Here is a 20,193-nt window from a genome sequence, read left to right as displayed (position 1 = left end):
CACAGTCCCATATGAGTGACAGCTTAAAAAAAGTTTGTTTTTTCTTCACAGCCGCCCCCTGCGCAGTCTATGGTGCAAGCATTAGAGCTGCTGTATGCTTTAGGAGGTGAGCATGCTATATTTTCATTGTATTTATAGTATGTTACTAGAGAACAAATGCAAATCCATGTGTGTTTTTACAAAGTTGTTTTTTTAACGTGTGCGTGGATATTAACTTGAATGTTAACCAGATCTTTATTTTCGAGACTACTGTTTGTACCAGATGCTATTGTGGTCTCAGTTCACGACTTTGTCAATGTACCTCAGTCTTGACTTGTAAGTATCTTCTATTCCTTTTCCAAACAAGAATACCCCTGGAATTTTAGAAAGGCTATAAACTCTCATGCACCGAGCGTAAGCCAGTCTTTAACTGCTGTGATTTAGGAAGGAAATACTATTCCATTATTGTCTACTGCATAGTTTCTTGCACTTGCCTCTGAAGCATCTGGTTGGGCTAGACAGACCACTGGTCTGGCTCGCAGTGGGAGTTGTGTTCCTGATTTTACAATATTATGAAGTGCTCATTAGGAACTAGGTTGAGGATACTAAGTTGATCAGTACCTAAAGTTAGGCACTTAAATCGACATTTGTTCACATGGATAAATTGCTTGGTACTGAAGTTCTTAATTGGTACAGTGGATATGTCTTTCATTTTGTGTTGCATGCTATAGCAGTAACAGAAACCTTTTCCAATAAAACGATGCCACCTTCACACTAGCATTAAGAACTTTTGACAAGAAACCTAGGGACTAAAACAAACCAAAACAAAAACAGACCTGTGCTTATTTCAGAAGTATCCGAAACAAAGACTATGTGCTTCCCAATTGAAACACTGGGAAGCGGGCAGTAAATTTGAAATACATTGTGCAGGCTTTTGCGGTTCCAAGAGGCTTGTGTTTGTTTTTTTCCTTGGACTCATGGATGCCATGCTGTAACATACAGCATTAGAGCTGTAAGTACTTTTGTGATTGTTGGCAACCCTTTTGAGCTGGGAACCATTGGCTCAGAAGTGTAATGCAAGGGTAGATACACAGCAAAACCACCTTAGGGAGGACTGAGACTGAGAGGGAGAGGTAGATAAGATACCTTATTCGCTCTTTGATGTTCTGCCAAAAATCCTGCACCCTTAGACAGAATCACAGAAAGGTGCAGAGATGTTCTCCACTGGTTTCCCATATGTTTTATAGAAGTGCAAGAAATGCTGCTCACGCTGCCATTTGGCTTGGAGCGGGTTGTGTTTTGTTCAGATTGAAACTGTTACTCTCAGATATCCAAGGTTTTTTTTTATTTTATTGTGGAGGCAGTAACTACAAAGTTAAAGTTATGTTGGTGTCTGCAGTTACAGTAGGGATTAAATCCCTTTGTTATGTGAGTAAACTGATGTATATCTGCACCACATTTTTATTATTATTTTTACTGCGGGAGCATCAAGAAGCCCATTCATGGAGCAGGACCTCATGGTGCTAGGCATGGTACAAATATCAAACAAATAATGGTCCCTGCCCCAAAGAGTCACAATCTAAGTAACTGGTTCTTAGGGTAGAGAATGAAGTTTAGTTCTTCAGGTAGAGCAGAGGTGGGCAAACTATGGCCTGTGGGCCACATCCGGCCCAGCCCCTGAGCTCCTGGCCTGGGGGGCTAGCCCCTGGCCCCTTCCCTGCTGTCCCCCCGCCCCCGAAGCCACGCCGCCACCCAGGCAGCACTCTGGGTGGCAGGGCTGCGTGCTCATACAGGACATTGCAGCAGCGTGTTTGGCTCCAGCCGGGCGGCACAGCTCCAGACAGGCTGCTCTGAGCGGCATGGTAAGGGGGCTGGGACTGGGGGGTTGGATATGGGGCAGGGGGTCCTGGGGGGCAGTCAGGGACAGGGAGCAGGGGGCAGTTGGATAGGGCAGAGGTTCTGGGGGGGGACAGGGAACAGGGGGGATTGGATAGGGGGTGGGGTCCCGGGGGGTGGTTAGGGGCGGGGGTCCTGGGAGGGGGCAGTCAGGGGACAAGGAGTGGGGGGTGTTGGATGAGTGGGGGGTTCTGAGGGGGGCAGTCAGGGGGCAGGAAGTGGGAGAGGGCGGATAAGGGGCGGGAGCCAGGCTGTTGGGGGTGGAACAGCCTTCCCTACCTGGCCCTCCACATAGTTTCACACCCCGATGTGGCCCTCGGGCCAAAAAGTTTGCCCACCCTTGAGGAAGAGAGTACTTAGACTGTAAGCTGCAAGTCATTTCTTTTTGTAAAATAACATAACTCTGTGCTTAATAATAATAATTTGAAAATCAGACAGTCATCCTTCTGTTCTGTGCATCATCACCAACAACTACTATTCTTGAGCTAGAATGTAGCTGCTTATTTAGCTACTGATGCATGAGGCAGAACAGATTGCAGCTAACTTTCCCGTAGCTGGAATAGGTGCTGTAGTGCTGATGGTATTACATTATTTTTGTCAATGAGCCAAGTAGATATGACTCAGAAAAATCACCCCAGAGAGTTGTTCTGTATCTGCTAGCTGTGACATTCCGCTCTGGTGTTGTCTGGACCAGTGATCGGCTAGGCCACTCCAGTCCTTGACTCTGGGAGCCAGCCTTACCCTGCTCTGCTGTGAGAACCCCCACTCCTGGGCTGTTCACGCACAACCTCTGGCATGTAGGCTGCTCCCAGCTACTTGCAAGCGAATGACACTAGCCAATATCTCCGGTCCCAGATGCAACCCTAGGAACCTCAGTCTTGCAGTGTTCAGTAATGCCCGCTGGATGCTGCAAGCTTATATAAGTTGGTCAATTTTACAAAGAAATTGATATGTACCAGGCTCGTTATCCCAAAGGGAGTCTCTGACACACTTCAAACCAAATGTACTGCTTCAGGTAGAATAAACAAACAGATTTATTAACTATAAAGATAGATTTTAAGTGATTATAAGTTAAAGCTTAACCAGTCATATTTGGTCAAATGAAATAAAAGCAAAACGCATTCTAAGCTGATCTTAACACTTTCAATGTCCTTAAAAACGTAGATGCTTCTCACCACAGGCTGGCTGGTTACTTTTCAGTCAGGCTCTCCCCTTTGATCAGCGTTTCAGTCACTTGGTGGTGGTAGTGGTGGTGTCTGTAGATGTAGGTGGAAGAGAGAGAGCATGGCAAATGTGTCTCCCTTTTATCATGACCTTTCTTTCCTCTTGACTTTGCCTCCTCCGCCCCTTCAGATTCAGGTGAGCATTACCTCATCGTAGTCCCAAACTGCCCAAAGGAAGGGGGTGACTCCCTCGAGGGTCTTACAGATTCTTTTGTTGCTGCCTAAGTCAGGGTCCATTGTTCCTGTGAATCTGAGCTGGGTTTGTTCCATTGACGAGGTGTGAACTCTCTCTCTGTTCTTAGAGAGTTTTTGCATGGGCTTGCTTTAAGCCATGAGGATACGTTTTCAGCCTCATAACTATATACATGAAATTATAACGTATAACCTTACTATAACGTTACTGTAACAATTACTATAATATTGCTATAACAACCATGCTCCGTGCATTATGAGCCTTCCGAAGACACCCAACATGACAAACTTTGCATTGGATAGTACACAATCATTTTATAAAGATGAACATGGGGGTGTAGGGTGTTCTCACGAGGTATAGAGTGTCACGCTAGCCATTCCCAATCTTTTCGTCTCTTATCAATGCTCCTTTTTTCTAATAACTTGGAAGCAAATTCCAAAAGGGTAGGTGGAAGTTTTCCTACAAAACTTACTTTGCAGAGTTAAATGGTTTCCAAATGGTGTATACAAAGTGCATTACAGAATGTATCTCTGTGACCATGGTATTGCTGCATTGATCTTGGTGGTTACATATTTCCTGAATGACTGGAGGTGCCAGTAGAACTTGGTCGTGGATCGAGTGGCTTGTGTGTCTGGCAAGAAGCCAGTGTTTATGTAAATATAGTGTTTGCTAAAGAGTACTGAGGACTCATGGGAAAGTTAATGGGTATTTATAAGAGCTCTTGATTTCCCAGTTGGATACTTGCTAGCTCAACAAGCTTTTCTGTGAGTTTCTGCTACATATTAGCTGTTGGCACAAAGATTAAGATAATTTTCTATGCTATTTTGGTCTGCTTTCTAAATACTTAGTAGTATTCTTGCAGGTCTGGATAAACATTGTCGCCTAACAGAACCTCTTGGTATGAGAATAGCAGAGTTCCCTTTGAATCCTATGTTTGCAAAGATGCTGTTGGAATCAGGTAGGTAAAAGGCAAGGTGCCATCAACAGTCTTGTGCTGAGTATAAGATACTGTCTACCCAGGGACAATAATACTCAATGTATCTAAAAGAAGCTATAGTCAATTTTGGTGTGATACATAGTTAAGAAGTCAAGAAATCATTTGGTATCATCAGTGCATCCCATTGGCCTACCTGTAATCTTAACTTCAGAGTTAGTCTATCTAGTATAATTTGGCATATTTATATTCTTGACACGCAGTATTGCACCAATGTACCTTACAGGGTTTGAAAGTAATTGGTCCCCATGCCAGCAGAAAAATGCTTTGGGGTTGGTTGCATTTTTGGATCAGGTCAACATCTTTTACAGATTTCAGAGTAGCAGCCTTGTTAGTCTGTATTTGCAAAAAGAAAAGGAGTACTTGTGGCACCTTAGAGACTAACAAATTTGTTTTTCCACTGAATGCATCCGATGAAGTGAGCTGAAGCTCAGGAAAGCTTATGCTCAAATAAATTTGTTAGTCTCTAAGGTGCCACAAGTCCTCCTTTTCTTTTACAGAGTTGTTCAGCTTCCACAAGGCTACCTCTTGGGTAATAAACAATAAATAATAGTTCCCAACTGCAGGGCTCGGTGGTATAATAGGAGGCCCCAAATCCTGCAAAGACTCATGCACATGCTTAATTTTATGCACTGAGAGTAATCCTATTGAAGTTAATGGGACTAGTTATGACAATAATTTTAAGAACATGTGTGAGTCTTTGCAGCGCAGTGAGTTAATGCTTTAACTTCTTATTTCTGATTACCTGGTTTGAAGTGCTTGCTAAGGCCACCAGTGAAATAAGTTTATCTTCAATTCAGTCTTCAGTGAAAATATGCATTCATCACAGAACCAACATACATTTCTTTACAGTTCATGGGTTCTTCTCAAGAGTGGCCTAGGACTGAAATATAGAGAATGGGGTATATTAGCAAAGCTGTGCATTGGAGTTAATCTGCCCACACTGTACTGCAGGCAGAGCTGCTTTTTGATATCTTTCACAAGCTCCATAATTTGCCAAGTTCTCTTTTAAAGGAAAAGAAGGAACAAACCTTCTTAAGAAAAGTTGTTTTTAATGTATGCCCAGTACAGACAAGCATACTTTGTAACAAAGGTCTCTCTTAAATATGTAAAAAATCATACACATTCTTTATTTCTGTACTCTAGTATAAGTGCAGACAAAAAAGTAACAGGCATTTGCCAGTCCTTGATTCTAAGGTCTGTGTATGAAAACATGCAGATGTGATGGCAGAGCTGATTGCATGTACCTGATTGCTGCTGCAGGGACTGAGTGATCCACTGCTGAGAAATTCCTAAATGTCCCCCCTTCACCTCCCCATCATATGTTACAATAAGGGGCTTTTTATCAGCAAAGTCCTCCTTTGTAATGAAATAAGGGTTTTTTTTCCCCATCGTTGCTGTAAAATACTTTCTTCTGGAAAATCTAAGAGTAAATTCCTCCTTCCTTTTTTGTGGTATTATTTATGTTTCATAATCTTGAAAGCAAGAAACTTTATTTTCTTTCACCACTTATTTTACAGGAAACTTTGGCTGCTCCCAGGAGATCTTGAGCATTGCTGCCATGATGCAGATTCAGAACATCTTTATGTTCCCTCCAAACCAAAAGGCTCAGGCTGTAAGTTCAGTCTCATAATTTTCTTCACTTATTCCACATCTTTGAGCGTCTGCCAACTCTGTTATTGATATCCATTAGGGACATGCAAAGTCTGATGTGCTAGATTGGAACTGAGGGTTTCTGTCCTTGCCCATACTGCTTGGTAATGGAGAAAGGGGAAGCTGTATGGTAGTGAAACCTGCAGATAGTCCTCTGCTAATGATGGAGGCCTTGTACTGCAGAGGATTAGGAAAGTGTTTGGAAATGTTAGGATCATAAGTTGGTATTCGTTTTGGGGTGCGTGGAAAGGAAGTTTGTTCATTTTGAGCTTCTCTTTGAGAGAAAAAGGTAAATTTATTTTCAGGCTGATAAAATTATTTAGTATGAAATGGTTAACTCAGAGGTAGAAATACTGCTGAGCCTAACCTTACATACAGTAAGTAAATCCCATTTCCTTTGTGCAAATGAGTTTTAATTTCAGTTTTAGAACTCTGCCTTGAAAATATAGTATGTTGGATAGTGAAACATCCATATCAGTTAGGGGAGAGTTGTTATATGATAAGAGTTAAAGGTCACTAAATACTCAAGACAGTAAGAACTGAGGGTAGCAGGAATGACCTTTGAAAAAAACTAATTTCTGTATAAAAATACATTTCTACTCTTGTTTCCAGATCAGGAAACACAGAAAATTTGCTGTGGAAGAGGGAGATCATCTCACTATGCTTAATGTTTATGAAGCTTTTATTAAAGTAAGCAGGTTAGAGTGCATGTGGAAGGGGAGAGGGTGGGTTCCAGTGGTTTTAATGCCTGATGCTCAAAACTAAGGGCAGGTCTACACTAGAAACCCTTCTTCAGTGCAGCTGCAGCGTGTCTGGTGAAGACTCTCTAATCCGACACCGGCGCGCGCACCTATCGGCATAATTACTTCACCTCTGCGAAAGGTGGAAGCTATGTCAGAAGGAGAGCATCTTCCCCCGACACAGTGCCAGTGTGGACAGCGCCTAGGTCGCTGTAACTTGCGTCGCTCCAGGGGTTGTCTTTCACACTGCTGAGCAATGTCAGTTCGATCGACTTAAGCGGTAGTAGACCTGCTATAAGAATCCTAGAAGCTTGAGCCTATGTAAGATATGGACCCAAGTGTCTAATATACCTTTTTGTTTGTTTAATTGGCTACATTTGTCACAGATGCTCACATAATCCCACTGAGTTGGCAAGACACAAAGTCTGTGGCTGTGTAATGCACAGGCCCTTAGCTGTAACCTCCATATCTTCAGTTATCCTGGGACATTCAAAGGAACATGAGAAATTCATGTTCTCATTTATTTTCTGTTGATAGTTTTGAATTTCAGTGAGAGTTGGGTACCTAACTCCTGAAGGCTCCTTTTGAAAATCCCATCCCTAATCATTATATAAAGTCTTGTCAATGGCTTAGAGTGCTTGGTGATCAGTGAGGTTTAATTGAAATCTTAGTGCTTGTCTAAATACTCAGGTTGTACATCTTTAACTATACCAGGATAGTATATGTGTAGGGAAAGGTAATAAGCTATACTAATGTAAAGCACATAAATAGCCATGTCTGCACTAGAAGCTCTGCCCTAACCGAAGTTTGTTACACTGGTACAAAAACTGTGTAGACCAGTCCTTAAATGTATTTTGAACTGATTGCCTTTGTGCATGTTGGAAAACGGAGTAGAGATGTCTACTTATGTCTTGGGCCCAAAAGAAAAGTGTGGACTCGGATTTAATTTATATTGAGATGAAACACTTTTATGTGATAGTATGAAATAGCTGACACTATTCTCCCCTGCCACATCCCAGGAAATGACTCAAATATATCAGTAGGAAATAAGTGCTGGAAATGTTTATGAATTGGAAGCCATTATTTCTATTTGAAATACACTGTGCAGGCAGTGGCAGTTCATATGCATACTGGCTGCAGTTAACTTCCCACTGTAAACAGGCAAATACCAGAACAAAACACAGTAGTTGGGGAACAGAACTAGACTACCCTTTGCAGTAGGGAGATTTAGTGTGGCATTTGTAACTGTTCTTGTATTGTTGTTGCTATACAGCACAGCAAGAATTCTCAGTGGTGTCAGGAACACTTTCTAAACTACAAAGGGCTTGTCAGAGCAACAACTGTGAGGGAGCAGCTGAAAAAGCTTCTTGTCAAATTTAAAGTACCAAAGAAATCCAGTGAAGGTAGGAGCCACGGAATGAGGATTTTTGTGTGTCATACCTGTTGGAGTTTATCTGAATATTGAGTCGCCCAACTGTCAGTTTATTTTCTTACTATATTCAAGAAATACTGTGTCTTGTCAGCCTAAAAATAATGTATGTTAAATAAAACTGGGATTTCAAAATACACTTTTCAAGAGCAGCCTCTGAGCTCATTTTTACAATTAGAATTTCTTCAAACCTGGGTGGCTTAATTGATAGCAGCAGTGTTGTGTAGTGATAGTTAATAACAACTTCATAGATATAACCTAATGGGAGATTTTCACCCACCCCTCATTTATACCTTTGAAAATCTCTCATTACGATCAAGGCACTGTATAGACATTCTGGAGCTGACTTTCAGTTGGGCTGAAGACCCCTAGCTCCTGTTGATTTCAGTTGGAGTTGCAAGTGCTCAGCACCTCTAAAAATCAGGCTGCAGCCACTTAATCCTTGTGAGATAGCTGTGGTTGGTACTATCTCCAGGGTAGGTAATCTGGCACCTTTGTTTTTTACATAGTAATTGAGATTTATTGTGAAACCGGAGAGAGGAAAATAAAGAATCCTGAGTCTCTTGTCTTAAGCTTTTCCTCTGAAAGCCCCAAAATTGCTTTTGATGACAGAGCAGTATTTAGGGGATTTTTTGTCACTGCATCAGCTCTTAGTTTATCAAATACACTTTGCAGAGTAACATGTCAGTTCCCTTCTTTAGGTGACCCAGATCCTGTTCTGAGGTGTATAGTTTCTGGATTCTTTGCTAATGCAGCTAAATGCCACTCCACTGGAGCTTACAGGTAAAATATGGATGTAGATCTATAAAATTCCTTAGAACTGTCCTTTTATTTAGCATGCTTCTATGAATTGACAGATTTGGATAGTCAACAAACAGATGTTTCTCTAGATAGACTAGCAAGAAAAGTTTTGTCAGCTCATTAAATTAACAAGGTCTTGCAGTGTCACATGTAACAGTTTCCAAATGCTCTTTGTTTGTTTATCGCCTCTCTTGTTGGTTAAATGATGACCATTAGTAAGGTTGATAGTGCGGAATTGTTAATAGTTACTAACTAATGGGAGCAGGAACTATAAATGCTTCAATTCCATATCACCTCCAGTGCACCTTAATATAAGCCTGCAGGACCCTGTTCTTGTGATGTGGGCAGAAAAACATTCAGTGTTAGGGCTTGTCTAAAATACGTGAAAAGTATTTTGGAATGATGTAGGATATGAATATAAAGTGAATTAATTATTTCTGATGAACTCCATTTGTTGATATTCTTATTTTGGAATAAGAATGTCTATAAATGGAGTTACTCAATCAGGAATAACTCCTTCTGTAGACAAACCCAAAGAATGATAACTCCAAACTTTTTCACTGGTGTCTTGGCCAGAATTTGGGCCTGAACTCTGCAACTGAAAGGCCAGTGCATTAACTTTGCACCTCTTTAACTTGCTCCAGCTCTTTCAGTACTCAAATTTATTAGCATTTTGACTGGAGCTGAAAGGTCACCAATAAATAAATTTTAAGAATAAATTTACAATTGCTAAGTCTGAAATAATACCCTCTCTTTAAGGACTATCCGTGATGACCAGGAACTGCACATCCATCCCACCTCAGTGCTGTATGCAGAGAAACCTCCTCGCTGGTAAGCTAGAGCTGCTTTCGCTTGTCTGCCTAGACCAGGAGGCACTCCATACCAGGCATTGTTAGGAGATTCCCATTAATAACTCTGTTCTGCATCAGTGTAGCAACACACCTGGAAGATCCTGATTCCCAGATTGTAAGTTCAAAGGAGGCTTCCTCTGCAACAGTCTTTAGGTAACACCCAAATAAAACTGCTAGGTGGGGAGCATTTGGAAAAGTGGCATTAACATCATACTAAAAAAGTGTTAAGAGCTGTGAAGGCGAGAGAGGGGAGCCAGGTGGCCCCTTCCTAAAATATACCAGAATGAAGAGCCTTGTGCTGCAGGTAAAATCACTCACAGGAATTGCTCTCTGAGGAGGGTCCCTCGACCCACTGGGAAGACTATCTTAGTTCAGTGATGCTGAGGTTAATGTGGAGGCTAACTATGCCATCCCACTGAAAGACACATTTGAACAATACAAGGTGGTAGTTACTTTTATTACACACTTATATAGTGCAGTAAATGTACATGGCACGCTGGGACCCTGTTCCTCCTCCAGGAAGTTTACATTTGTACAGGTGTAGCTGATTGGAACTGAGCAATCAATTCTGTTGACGTTCAGGATGGAGATAGAATTCAGATCACTCAGTTTTAACTGTGCTGGTTCTATTAGAACTTACCTCATCCATCTTCCTTCCACCTCCACTTGTTTAGTTGTGGTTTTAGGGCACATTCATGTGTGAATCAATATACTGGCTATGCACAGTATTCACTGTGTTGATTTGGTTTTACTCTTTGTTAGTAAGGAAAGAGCGTAGTCTCTTGCTCCGTGTTTTGTCTATCAACTGTGAGTATAGTGACTTCTCACTTCTTGTTTTAATTTGGTTTTCCTCAAATTTTAGATGCATTCAAATGGTCAGTGGTTGTCTTGGGGAAGACGGGAAGAGTGAGAACTTTCCTCTTGCTTCCATTCACTAACCCTCTGTTCTCAAAAGAGTTCCCCCTCACCCCTAAGCAGCGTGGCAATTGCTTTGTCTTTTTTGTTGTGTATGGAAGATGGCTCTGCGTGGTGGGGTTATGAACTGGATGAGTGAGAGAGCAGGGTGTGGGTCTGGAGATGCTTTAGTCCCTGTGGAGGGTCATTGTAACAAGCCTTAGAGAGAACTTTCCTGCATTCTTGGCTATGGCTGCCAGATTATTTCTAAACTGGTGTGCTTGCTGTCTAAAGCTCAAAATGGAGTGTGTCCTGGCCTTACTCAAAACATACTCTTCCTCCCGTGAGCCTTGTCCTGACTAGTATCTGCAGCCAGGGATCCCACCGTCACATTAGGTTGTGGATCGTTACTAAGCACTGATAGGCCTAGGATTTTGCACTCACCCCTCGACATCCTTCTCAGTCATGCTCTGCCCACAACACCTAAAATCTCCCCTTCAGAGGTGTTTAGTATGAAAGCTCTTGGCCCCATATTTACAAGTGTCCCTTCCCTTTTCTTCTTGTTACACCCTCCCCTCGGTCTGTTCTTCCAGATGGTTTTGTGGAGATGTTTTTTACTGGAGTTTTAAAAATCTTTTTATTGCTCTGCTATACAATACTCTGAGCACCTTGGTGGGAGTGGGTCGGAGGGCATTTTATAATTGACTCTCCTCCCACACAGCAGAGACTACCCAATGACATCTTATATATCAAATAACTCTGTAATCTCTATAATGTGGAATGTTCGGACAATCAGAGCCAAGTCCCTCTCTGCTATATAACATGGTCTCATTTTTTTCCTCTGTGTTTTCAGGGTCATCTACAATGAAGTCATACAGACCTCCAGGTACTACATGAGAGATGTGACTGCTATTGAATCCACTTGGCTATTAGAACTGGCACCTCACTTTTACCAAGAAGGAACGGTACGGACTCGACATAGACACCAAAGGGTATCATTGCTGTATTGACAGCTCTTGTACTTAAAGCTTTTTTTTCAGTATTTTTCTTTTGTTTGATGGGAATAGAAATGAATTGGGGTGTAAGTCACTGAAGGGGATTTAATATATAAAACTCTGCTTTGCGGTACCCTTGAAACAACCGTGTTTGCCATACAGGAGTACAGCCTGTCTAGACGTTAACTCAGAGTTGCATTTCTCCATTTGAAATCCATTTGGAAATTCAGCACAGAGCTAGTCTATCCTCAGATACGTGTTCAGTAGCACTTCTCTCAGCGGTTCTGTTGACTTGCTGTAGGAAGTGTAAACTTGAGATGGCCCGAGTCTTCATGTGCCTTGCAACATCTTTCTAGGCAGTACCCAACACTTTATTATTTCAAACAAATAAATGATAATTGCTCTTACTTAGGAAAATAAATTAGAGGTTAAAATTTGGAGTTATGGAGAGGAGCATCCTTCTATAGATAAACTTAATACAAGTTCATTTTTGTACTTAGCACCTTTACATTAAGGAGATTGGTTCAAGACCTGAGGTTGCTGGATGTATCGTTATATAACATGTATTCCTGAGGCCCCAAGGCACCATAACAATTAAATAGCAAAAATTAGGCTTCAAGCAGTTAAATTGGAAGTGGATTAGAGCCACAGGACTTGAATGAGGAGTACTGGCTTGTTCTTTTGCTGTGACCTTTTAAATAGCACATCCTTTTTTTTTTTTTTTTTTTTTTTTTTTTTTGAAGGGTTATTGCTTTGCTTCCCTGTACACAAACTGGCTCAAATGCACAAAGTGAAATAATTGAAAAATGAGCCAGGTTTGCAGGTAACCATAAAGATAGCAGGCATCACATTTTCAGACAGATGTTTCTTATTTTTTCCAGTTGATGCCAACCTGGCTCATTTTTCAGTTATTTCACTTTGTGCATTTGAGCCAGTTTGTGTACAGGGAAGCAAAACGATAACCCTTCCAAAAAAAAAAGGGATGTACTATTTAAAAGGTCACAGCGAAAGAACGAGCCAGTTTAAAAAAGCCTATTTAAAAAAAAACAAAAGCTTTGCTCTGGGCCTGAAAGTAACCAAACTCTGGCCTTAGCCCTAGCCCCCTGAAAGGAGTAAGTGCCACAGAGAGAGCCCTGTCACCAGTTCTGAACAGCAAGAGCATCCAGCAGATAACTGCTTCAATGGGGAACAGGGGAAGAGGTGACTTTTTAGGTAACAGGGTCTAGACCAATGGCACATCCTTGAATAGTATCCAAAAGCGAACAGGTAGCTAATTCAGAACATGAGGCATTGGCACAGTAGCCTTGTAGCATCTCAGAGGCAAGTTGCTACATTGTGTTACAGCTAAAACTTCTGAATCCTCTTCAAGAGTAGCCCTAAGCAAAGCTTGTTGCTGTAATGTAGCTTGGGAATGATGGGTATGTATCAATCACTGTGGCAAGGTCTCTTTTAGAGAGAGGAGATGCTGCAGTCTCTTGATTGACACTGCGTGAATAAAGGTCCTTCAAGTTCTTGCTATCTGGGAACACAGAAGCAGTGACAGATTGAGTGTGGCCCCTAACAGTCATGAGTCATATCCACAAAGAGCATACATGTACATCTTCAGGAGCTGCCACTTGTTCCTGCCAACCTTCATCACCTCGTCTTGTTTAGACTTTGCTCTCATTCATCTACCCACCTTCATTAGGCACTATCAGAGCAGGCTCGATGGAGAGTGGAATATTATCCCTGTGCTTGTGACACTGAAGCTAATCTCTGCAATAGCAGACTGTACATAAACACTGAACAGTAGGGATGACCAAATGGATGTCACGTGTGTGATCATGCAGGGAGGAAGACTAATTACTCAGTCCTAACCTTAGTGGAATTTGAGAGGTACTAACTATAAAGCAATGCCAAACAGCCTCATTCCACATGTGTCATGAGATTCTGTGGGAATCTTCATAAAGCTCTTCTGTGGGCAACATTCCAGGAAAACAGTGATGTGGGAGTATCAGTGGCAAAGAGCCACATTCTGGTACTTCTCAGGGTGGCCATAAAATAGGCACACAAAGAGCGGTATTATTGTGAGGCTGAATTCAGGCTAGCCACTACCATCTGTGCAGGAGTAATCTGCATGGAATAGGAATATGCAGCTCCCCTTGTGGAACAAGCCTCTTCTGATGTGGAGGGATCCAGAATGGAAACCTTCTGTGTTAGTCTGTATTGGAATGAGATCTGGTATTGTGATGCTCAAATGCAGGACAATACTGTAATAAAAGCTTCAGGCATGATTTTTCAAAAGATCAGGTGAAAATTATGTGCCTAATTTAGCTGAGCAAATTCCACAATTGCACAGGCAAATAAGAGAATTGGATGTGGAAATGTAGCTAAATAGCCATGTGTGTTTGGTTTGTGGGTTTTTTTTTTTTTTTAGTGCACATAGTTTTGCATGCATATTTGTGCTCATGACCTCTTGAAAATCTGATCCCTATTGTCCAGATCTCTTCCTTGGCAACACTGAAGGAGTTTTAGGGAAGTTTATCCTCTTAAAGATTTGATATGCCTATGAGAGCCTCTTATTATTAAATGACCTTGTGAGTTCATTTGTTAGCAAGACATAGCGATGTGATTACAGCAGAGCATTGGCATTATGTCCATGTAATTGATTTCAGAAATTTTTTTAAAATGTGAAACTTGGATAATTCATCTGTTATATAGGATGCTTACCGTGCATCAGAGTAGCAGTGGACTTCTCAGGTAATTCGTAGATTTCCAGGCCAGAAGGAACCATTGTGATCAACTAGTGTGACCCTGTGTAACACAGACCAGAGAACTTCCCCAGAATGATTCCTAGATTGAAGGCTTTCTACTTGGTATTCCATAATGCACTTGGCTGAGGTGGTAATGACACTGCAATGTAGGCCTTGTGCTTCTGTTGCTGCTGTTCAACACACGTGCCTCAAGCATGGCATTAGAAGGAAATGAGCCAACACACTGTACCAAATCTGCCTGTGGAATCCTTGTGATTCAGATCTTTACATGGATTATGTACATGGTGTTTTAACACCCTGTAATCTAACATCTCCATGGGACAAAGCTTTGGGACAAGATTTCTTTTTAAGTGGGAGTTGGTTGGAAATCTGGTGTAATTTTCAATGGCTCATGCAAAGGACTGTTCCATTTTAAAAGGTTAAATTATTTTTGTAAATTAAGCTAATTTGGAAGAGTTGGTGTTTTACACTATACCGATGGCTGAGGACCTGCCTATCTGGAGTGACCGTCTCTCTCCCTGTATGATACTGCCACCATTATGATGATTGAAAATGCTTGATCTAAAAGCTCCTTTGGTTTAATAGAGAGGGAACTGCTAGTAGAGTGTTCTCAGTGATGACTTTAGGACTTCACTCCACCACCACCCTCTTGTTTGGTCTTAAAGAGATCAAATCTGTTCAGCTTTGCCACATGCCCTAAGAGTCATTTTCATCCTCAGAAGGGGAAGGTTTTGTTGTTGTTCAGCTTGCCTTTCCCCCCTTGCCCCCAAAGACAAGGTGAATTTGCTGAGTGTATAAAATATTGTTTTATATTTGATCTGTGGTGCCTAGAGCCATGGTTTAGTTTCACGTAGCTTTTTTTGGTAAAAATCAGAATAAATGAAGTACTTTATTTTGTTACAGCATATTTCACTAAGGACGTGTCTACACTGCCCTTAAGTTTGGGCTATGGGAGTGTGAATAGCGTGCGCACCAAAGTGCTGCCCTGTAACTTCTCCGTGTGGACACTGTGAGCGCCAACTAAAAGGGGTTCCTAGTTCACATGAATGTAAACCTGTGTGAAGAGGATTATGTTATTGTAAACTAGGAACCTTTTAACAGGCACCCGCAGTATCCACACGGGGAAATTACAGCACGGCATGTTGGTGCACACTGCTCACACCCACCGTGGGACAGTTTAATCATAAGCCTAATCTCAAACCCAGTGTGCAGTTCATACAGAGTTAGTAGCAGAGGAAGTGAGAAATTACAAGCAATAGGCAAGGAATAAAATACATTAGTTATTTGGGGGGGAAGGAAAGACTTGCTATGACCCTGCGTGTGTTCTGTAAGACAAACAGGAGCTGCAGGGGAGAGACCGAATGAAATCACAGGGTGGTGGACAACACTAGCTGAGCAGGGAGGAGTAGAGAGAGGAGGTTTGTGAGGTAAGATTGGGCAAATCCATGGAGGGTTTAAAAAAAAAATTAAGTGCTCCTAAGTCCCCTTTGAGGTCTTCTCTTCTGTTAATCATGAAACATGTTCACATGACACGAATATAAACCCACTTAGGTGATCTCTGCGTTGTTTCTATTCTCACATAAGTGTGATTGTACAAGCTATTTGATCCCACACAAAGACAAGTGATTAGGAACTGTGACACTCTCATATGAAAGAGTTTTTGTTGGCTGCATATATTAACATACAGTTAGCTATGGATGTTTGAAGAATAAGTTAAACTTTCCTCATTTTTAAGGAATATCAAAATTTCCCCCCACTGGTGGTGATAGAAGAGTCCACAAGGGTATAGGAAAGAACGTCTTTCAAAGAGGCATTGGGAAAGCTCACTAGTGCACTATCTTGCTGAAGTGTCTTAGGTACTTTTTAAGACACACAAAGGACAGATGTTAATTTATAAATAGCTCTGCTGCTTTCTCTTGCATGGACTAAAGGTACCAGAACCTCTGTTCTACCCTTGGTGCACCATAAAAACATATGAATGGATGCTTGCAGAGGCAGTGGTATTTGAGTACTGCAGGCAAACAAAAATAAATCGCCCAAACATCTGTAAAGTTGTCTCACGTTGAAAGCACTTAGGTCATGATATCATCAACTGAAAGTGCTTAGCAGAGAAATCTCTGCGGCTCACTAAGAAGTTCCAGAAACACTGGAACCTTAATACCTTCAATCACTAGATCTAAAACAAATTATCCCTGATCAAAAAGCTAATTTATGTTCTTATTTTTATTTTTTCGTTTCCTGTGGTTTGGGTACAAGCATGGGCAGTAATCACCCATGCTTCACTCCTTAAAGTTAATGTACTTTTGAGGGATTGTACTCTTTCTTGGGTCCTCTTCGGTATGCACTTTCTCCATGGCGCTCTTTTCCTTCTTATTAGATTTTAAGGGTGAAATATTCAAAGGGCCAACAGAACTGCAGCTGCAGCATTAGTAAATATATCGCTTTGCATGCACACATCTGGTAATTGTACCTTCGGGCAGGTAAATACTATTTTGGGCATACAAAATTTACATTAGTAGACACTGACGAGTTGCTTCCTCTTGCAAATTGTTTAAGTACTAATGTGTGCACTAGGACCAATTAAATACCTTTGGGAAAATTTGGTTTTGGAGTTTCTGCATTTATTTCCAGAGGAGCATTAAGATTTGATGCATTTTACCAAAACCAACAAAAAAACAACCCCCCCACAACCACAAAAACAACAGGATTTACTTTTTGTTGAGTCTATAAAGTATTTTGAGATAGATATGGAGACTGATTTAACTAGGGATTAAAAGTTCAATACACTTTACTTCAATTTTTATGAGAGTGTGCCATATGTACTAAGCACTTTTTTCTTTCTTTCTCTTGCAGCATCTTTCCTTGAAAGCAAAGAGGGTTAAAGTAGATGACCACTGATTTGGTGTGCCTGTTGAGCCTTGTGACATCAGATGCAAAACCTACTGCTAATTCAAAGCTGCCTACAGTCCATTCAGCAGTCAGTTCATTAGCAACCTGACCCCACGTCAATTAAATGTTTAAATGCCTGCCAGGATCCTGTAGGGGTTTATGCATGACCAATACATTGTAAACCTAAGTAGAGCTTGCGTTGTGGACATATTATTCCTTGGCCTAATTGACCACTCTCTGTAACCTGGATATGTTGCTCTTTTTAATAGGTAGACAAATGATCAGAATATAAAGGGGGGGACACAGGACCACAACGAATCAGAACTTCCAGGAAAAAAGCCAAATGCTTAGCGTGGTACAGCACCCTTTGAGAGAGAGGACCAGGGTTCAGGATGCCCTGCTTCCCATTCCTTGGAGCACTGTGAATATTACTGGCCATCCTGACACTGCCTGCTGAAAGTGGGTAGATGGAGGGCAATGAGTTGGCCCTTAAAATGTAAGGGGCTGCCATGGAAACCTTGATACTGTGTTTAACTGTGCCTAATTGGTATGATGTTGTCCTGAAGCAGCAGAATCCTCCTCTCTGTGAGTCAAGCTTTCCCCATCCTGTAACAATTGTTCTGTAGATAGTGCTGTATTTGAAATTAATGGTTTCCATACTTCATAGAATCATAGAATATCAGGGTTGGAAGGGACCTCAGGAGGTCATCTAGTCCAACCCCCTGCTCAAAGCAGGGCCACTATTCAGAAACACTATTCAGCAGTGGGGAAATCTCTTTGGGTTTGCTGCTGCTCAACCGTTTAGGAAGGGGTACATTTTGATCAATCTTGTGGGATGTTTGCACACGTTCTGTTGTGGAACAGGATTTATGCAGACTCACAGATGGGGCTTAGCTTTCTTTTCTGAGTAAGAATAAATGTGCCAGCCTCTCTTAACACTTAGAAGCCTCATGAGATTTCAGAAGGGAAACCTCATAGGAATGCTGCTTTTAGCAAGATTCAGCAAAGATTAAAATGCTCTGTACTTCCCTCGATCAGGAACATGGTCCTTTATATATTTTTATTAAAACAATCTGCTCTTTGCTGTTGAGGACTCTCCTCCTCTTATGCCAGTGGGACGGGTATTGTCAGCAGCTAGTGGTTTAACTGGGACCCTATGGCTGTCTTTTTCATAAAGAACGTTACCCCCTTGTGTTTAAACACAGTCGCTTGGGTACATGTGTATTTATTTTTCTTACCCTTTTGATGATATTTATTTTAGAAATGTGGTTTGAAAGTTTTATTTTTGTAAGGACATTGGTTTGGTTGATGTGCTTCTTTGGAACATGTTAACTATAATTTTATTTCCATTTCTAAGAAGTGTGTAAATAAGTGAAACTTTCTACATAGAATAAATGTCTTCTTGCCATAGGGCTACCTTGCACATAATTTCTGAAAACTTCATTTACATTGCTGCCTCCCACAAAGCTTGTTCTGTCGTGGGAAATGTGTGGTCTGTGCAGTGTCTAGGTCCTCCTCACCAACACAAAAAATGGATATGTTAGCCTCAATGTATGGCACTGGGAGTATGACAAACTGTCATCCCCACCCTCCTGGATTTCCCAGTGCAACCCATCTTCTCTGTATCTTTCTCTTAGATTGTAAGCTCTTTGTGGGCAGGGACTGTCTCTGTGTACTATACAGTGGGAAGAACACAAGAAGCACTAAATAAAAAGATCCAGTGTAGTTTTTTTCCTCTAAAAGGGGCAGAGAGAGAGAGCTGAATGCAAAGACTTGTAAACTTTCCATGTTGCTCTGTCCTCCAGAAACAGTCTCTAGAAAAATAAAATCATTGAATCAAGAAGGCTTGAGAACGTATCCCTTCCCACACATCCAACTAGCTAGTGATTATTGCCACTCTGCCGTGATTGTAGCATGCTGATCTGCATTGTGATGTGGCCATGCAATGAGCATCCAATTAATTTGGCATTTCTGGGAATACCAGGTGCACTTGAACTCTGTGATTCAGAGACTGACCCTGCTACGTGGCCAGTGTTTCTTCCTGTTGCAAAATAATTTGATTCTTGATCATTTGAGTCCTTGTACCCGGCAAGGCTTCTGTGACTCATGCAAAGTTAGGGGCATAGAGATTTGAAAGTGGTGTTACAACATGTAACCAGTTGCATCTTCAGTTAAACAAGTAGAATAGGTGTGTGTAAGAAATCCCAGTCTCCCCAGTAGAAAAATTACTTACGTTTCCTCTACTGACAGTGCGAGAGGCAGCACCCTGTCAGAACAGACACACTTGATTCTGAAGATTTGGGCCAAGAGTGACTAATGATACTGGCTGCCTTAATATCTTGGTATCCAAACTGAGACAGCTTAACAGAAAAGAACAGAGTACAACACCCCACCTGTCTGAAAATCAGGCCCTTTTAAAGGGCTTTCACCCACAGCGTGAGGCTACTAAAATCACTAATTGATTTGTGAAATTCAAGCCGAAGGCTTTGCCTGCTTGATTCATAGCGCTGTGTTTTAAGTAAGTTTGGTTACAGAGACTGATAATGCTGGCTTGAAGCAGGCTCTGCAACACAGAGAGTCTTAGCAGAAACATCATTGGTGCTGAAGGGAGGGTGATTCCAGGGTGCTGCCATGTGTTCATAAAGGGATTTACTGAAAAATGCAAAGATTTGACACCAGTTCTCCAGTGGGATGATGTTAGAGTATTATGCTCTTGCATCACGAAAGCTTTATTTGAAGAGATGTTTCCTGTAAAAATAAAGCAAGTTATAGCTCACTCACTACCTACTGACGTTAGATGTTAAATCACCCAAAAGCAACAGAAGCTGCTGTTAGTATTTCTGCATAAGACCGTCACTGTACTGATGGCGTACTATAAAAAGGATTGCCAATGGTAGAAATAA

At 41.5% G+C, this 20,193-nt stretch overlaps 1 protein-coding gene across 2 annotated transcripts in view; it reads left to right on the top strand.

Moving 5' to 3' along the window:
- Positions 1-19,033, top strand: part of DHX35 (DEAH-box helicase 35) — a 52,940-nt gene extending 33,907 nt beyond the window's left edge. The window contains exons 14-22 of one of the 2 annotated variants that reach the window (XM_074969699.1): positions 52-106; positions 4,154-4,249; positions 5,806-5,900; positions 6,551-6,628; positions 7,952-8,081; positions 8,809-8,890; positions 9,668-9,739; positions 11,507-11,618; positions 17,255-19,033. In XM_074969699.1, the coding sequence (XP_074825800.1) occupies positions 52-106; positions 4,154-4,249; positions 5,806-5,900; positions 6,551-6,628; positions 7,952-8,081; positions 8,809-8,890; positions 9,668-9,739; positions 11,507-11,618; positions 17,255-17,299 (765 nt within the window). In that variant the 3' untranslated portion in view covers positions 17,300-19,033. Of the gene's footprint in view, positions 1-51; positions 107-4,153; positions 4,250-5,805; positions 5,901-6,550; positions 6,629-7,951; positions 8,082-8,808; positions 8,891-9,667; positions 9,740-11,506; positions 11,646-17,254 lie in introns of both variants that reach the window. The other variant, XM_074969698.1, reaches the window with a different exon arrangement.
- Positions 19,034-20,193: the final 1,160 nt, after the last annotated feature.

This window comes from Natator depressus, chromosome 13 (genome assembly GCF_965152275.1).
Source record: "Natator depressus isolate rNatDep1 chromosome 13, rNatDep2.hap1, whole genome shotgun sequence".
NCBI classification, from domain to species: domain Eukaryota; kingdom Metazoa; phylum Chordata; order Testudines; family Cheloniidae; genus Natator; species Natator depressus.
The sequence above is the reverse complement of the archived record's forward strand: the minus strand, read 5'-3'. Positions and strand labels throughout refer to the sequence as shown.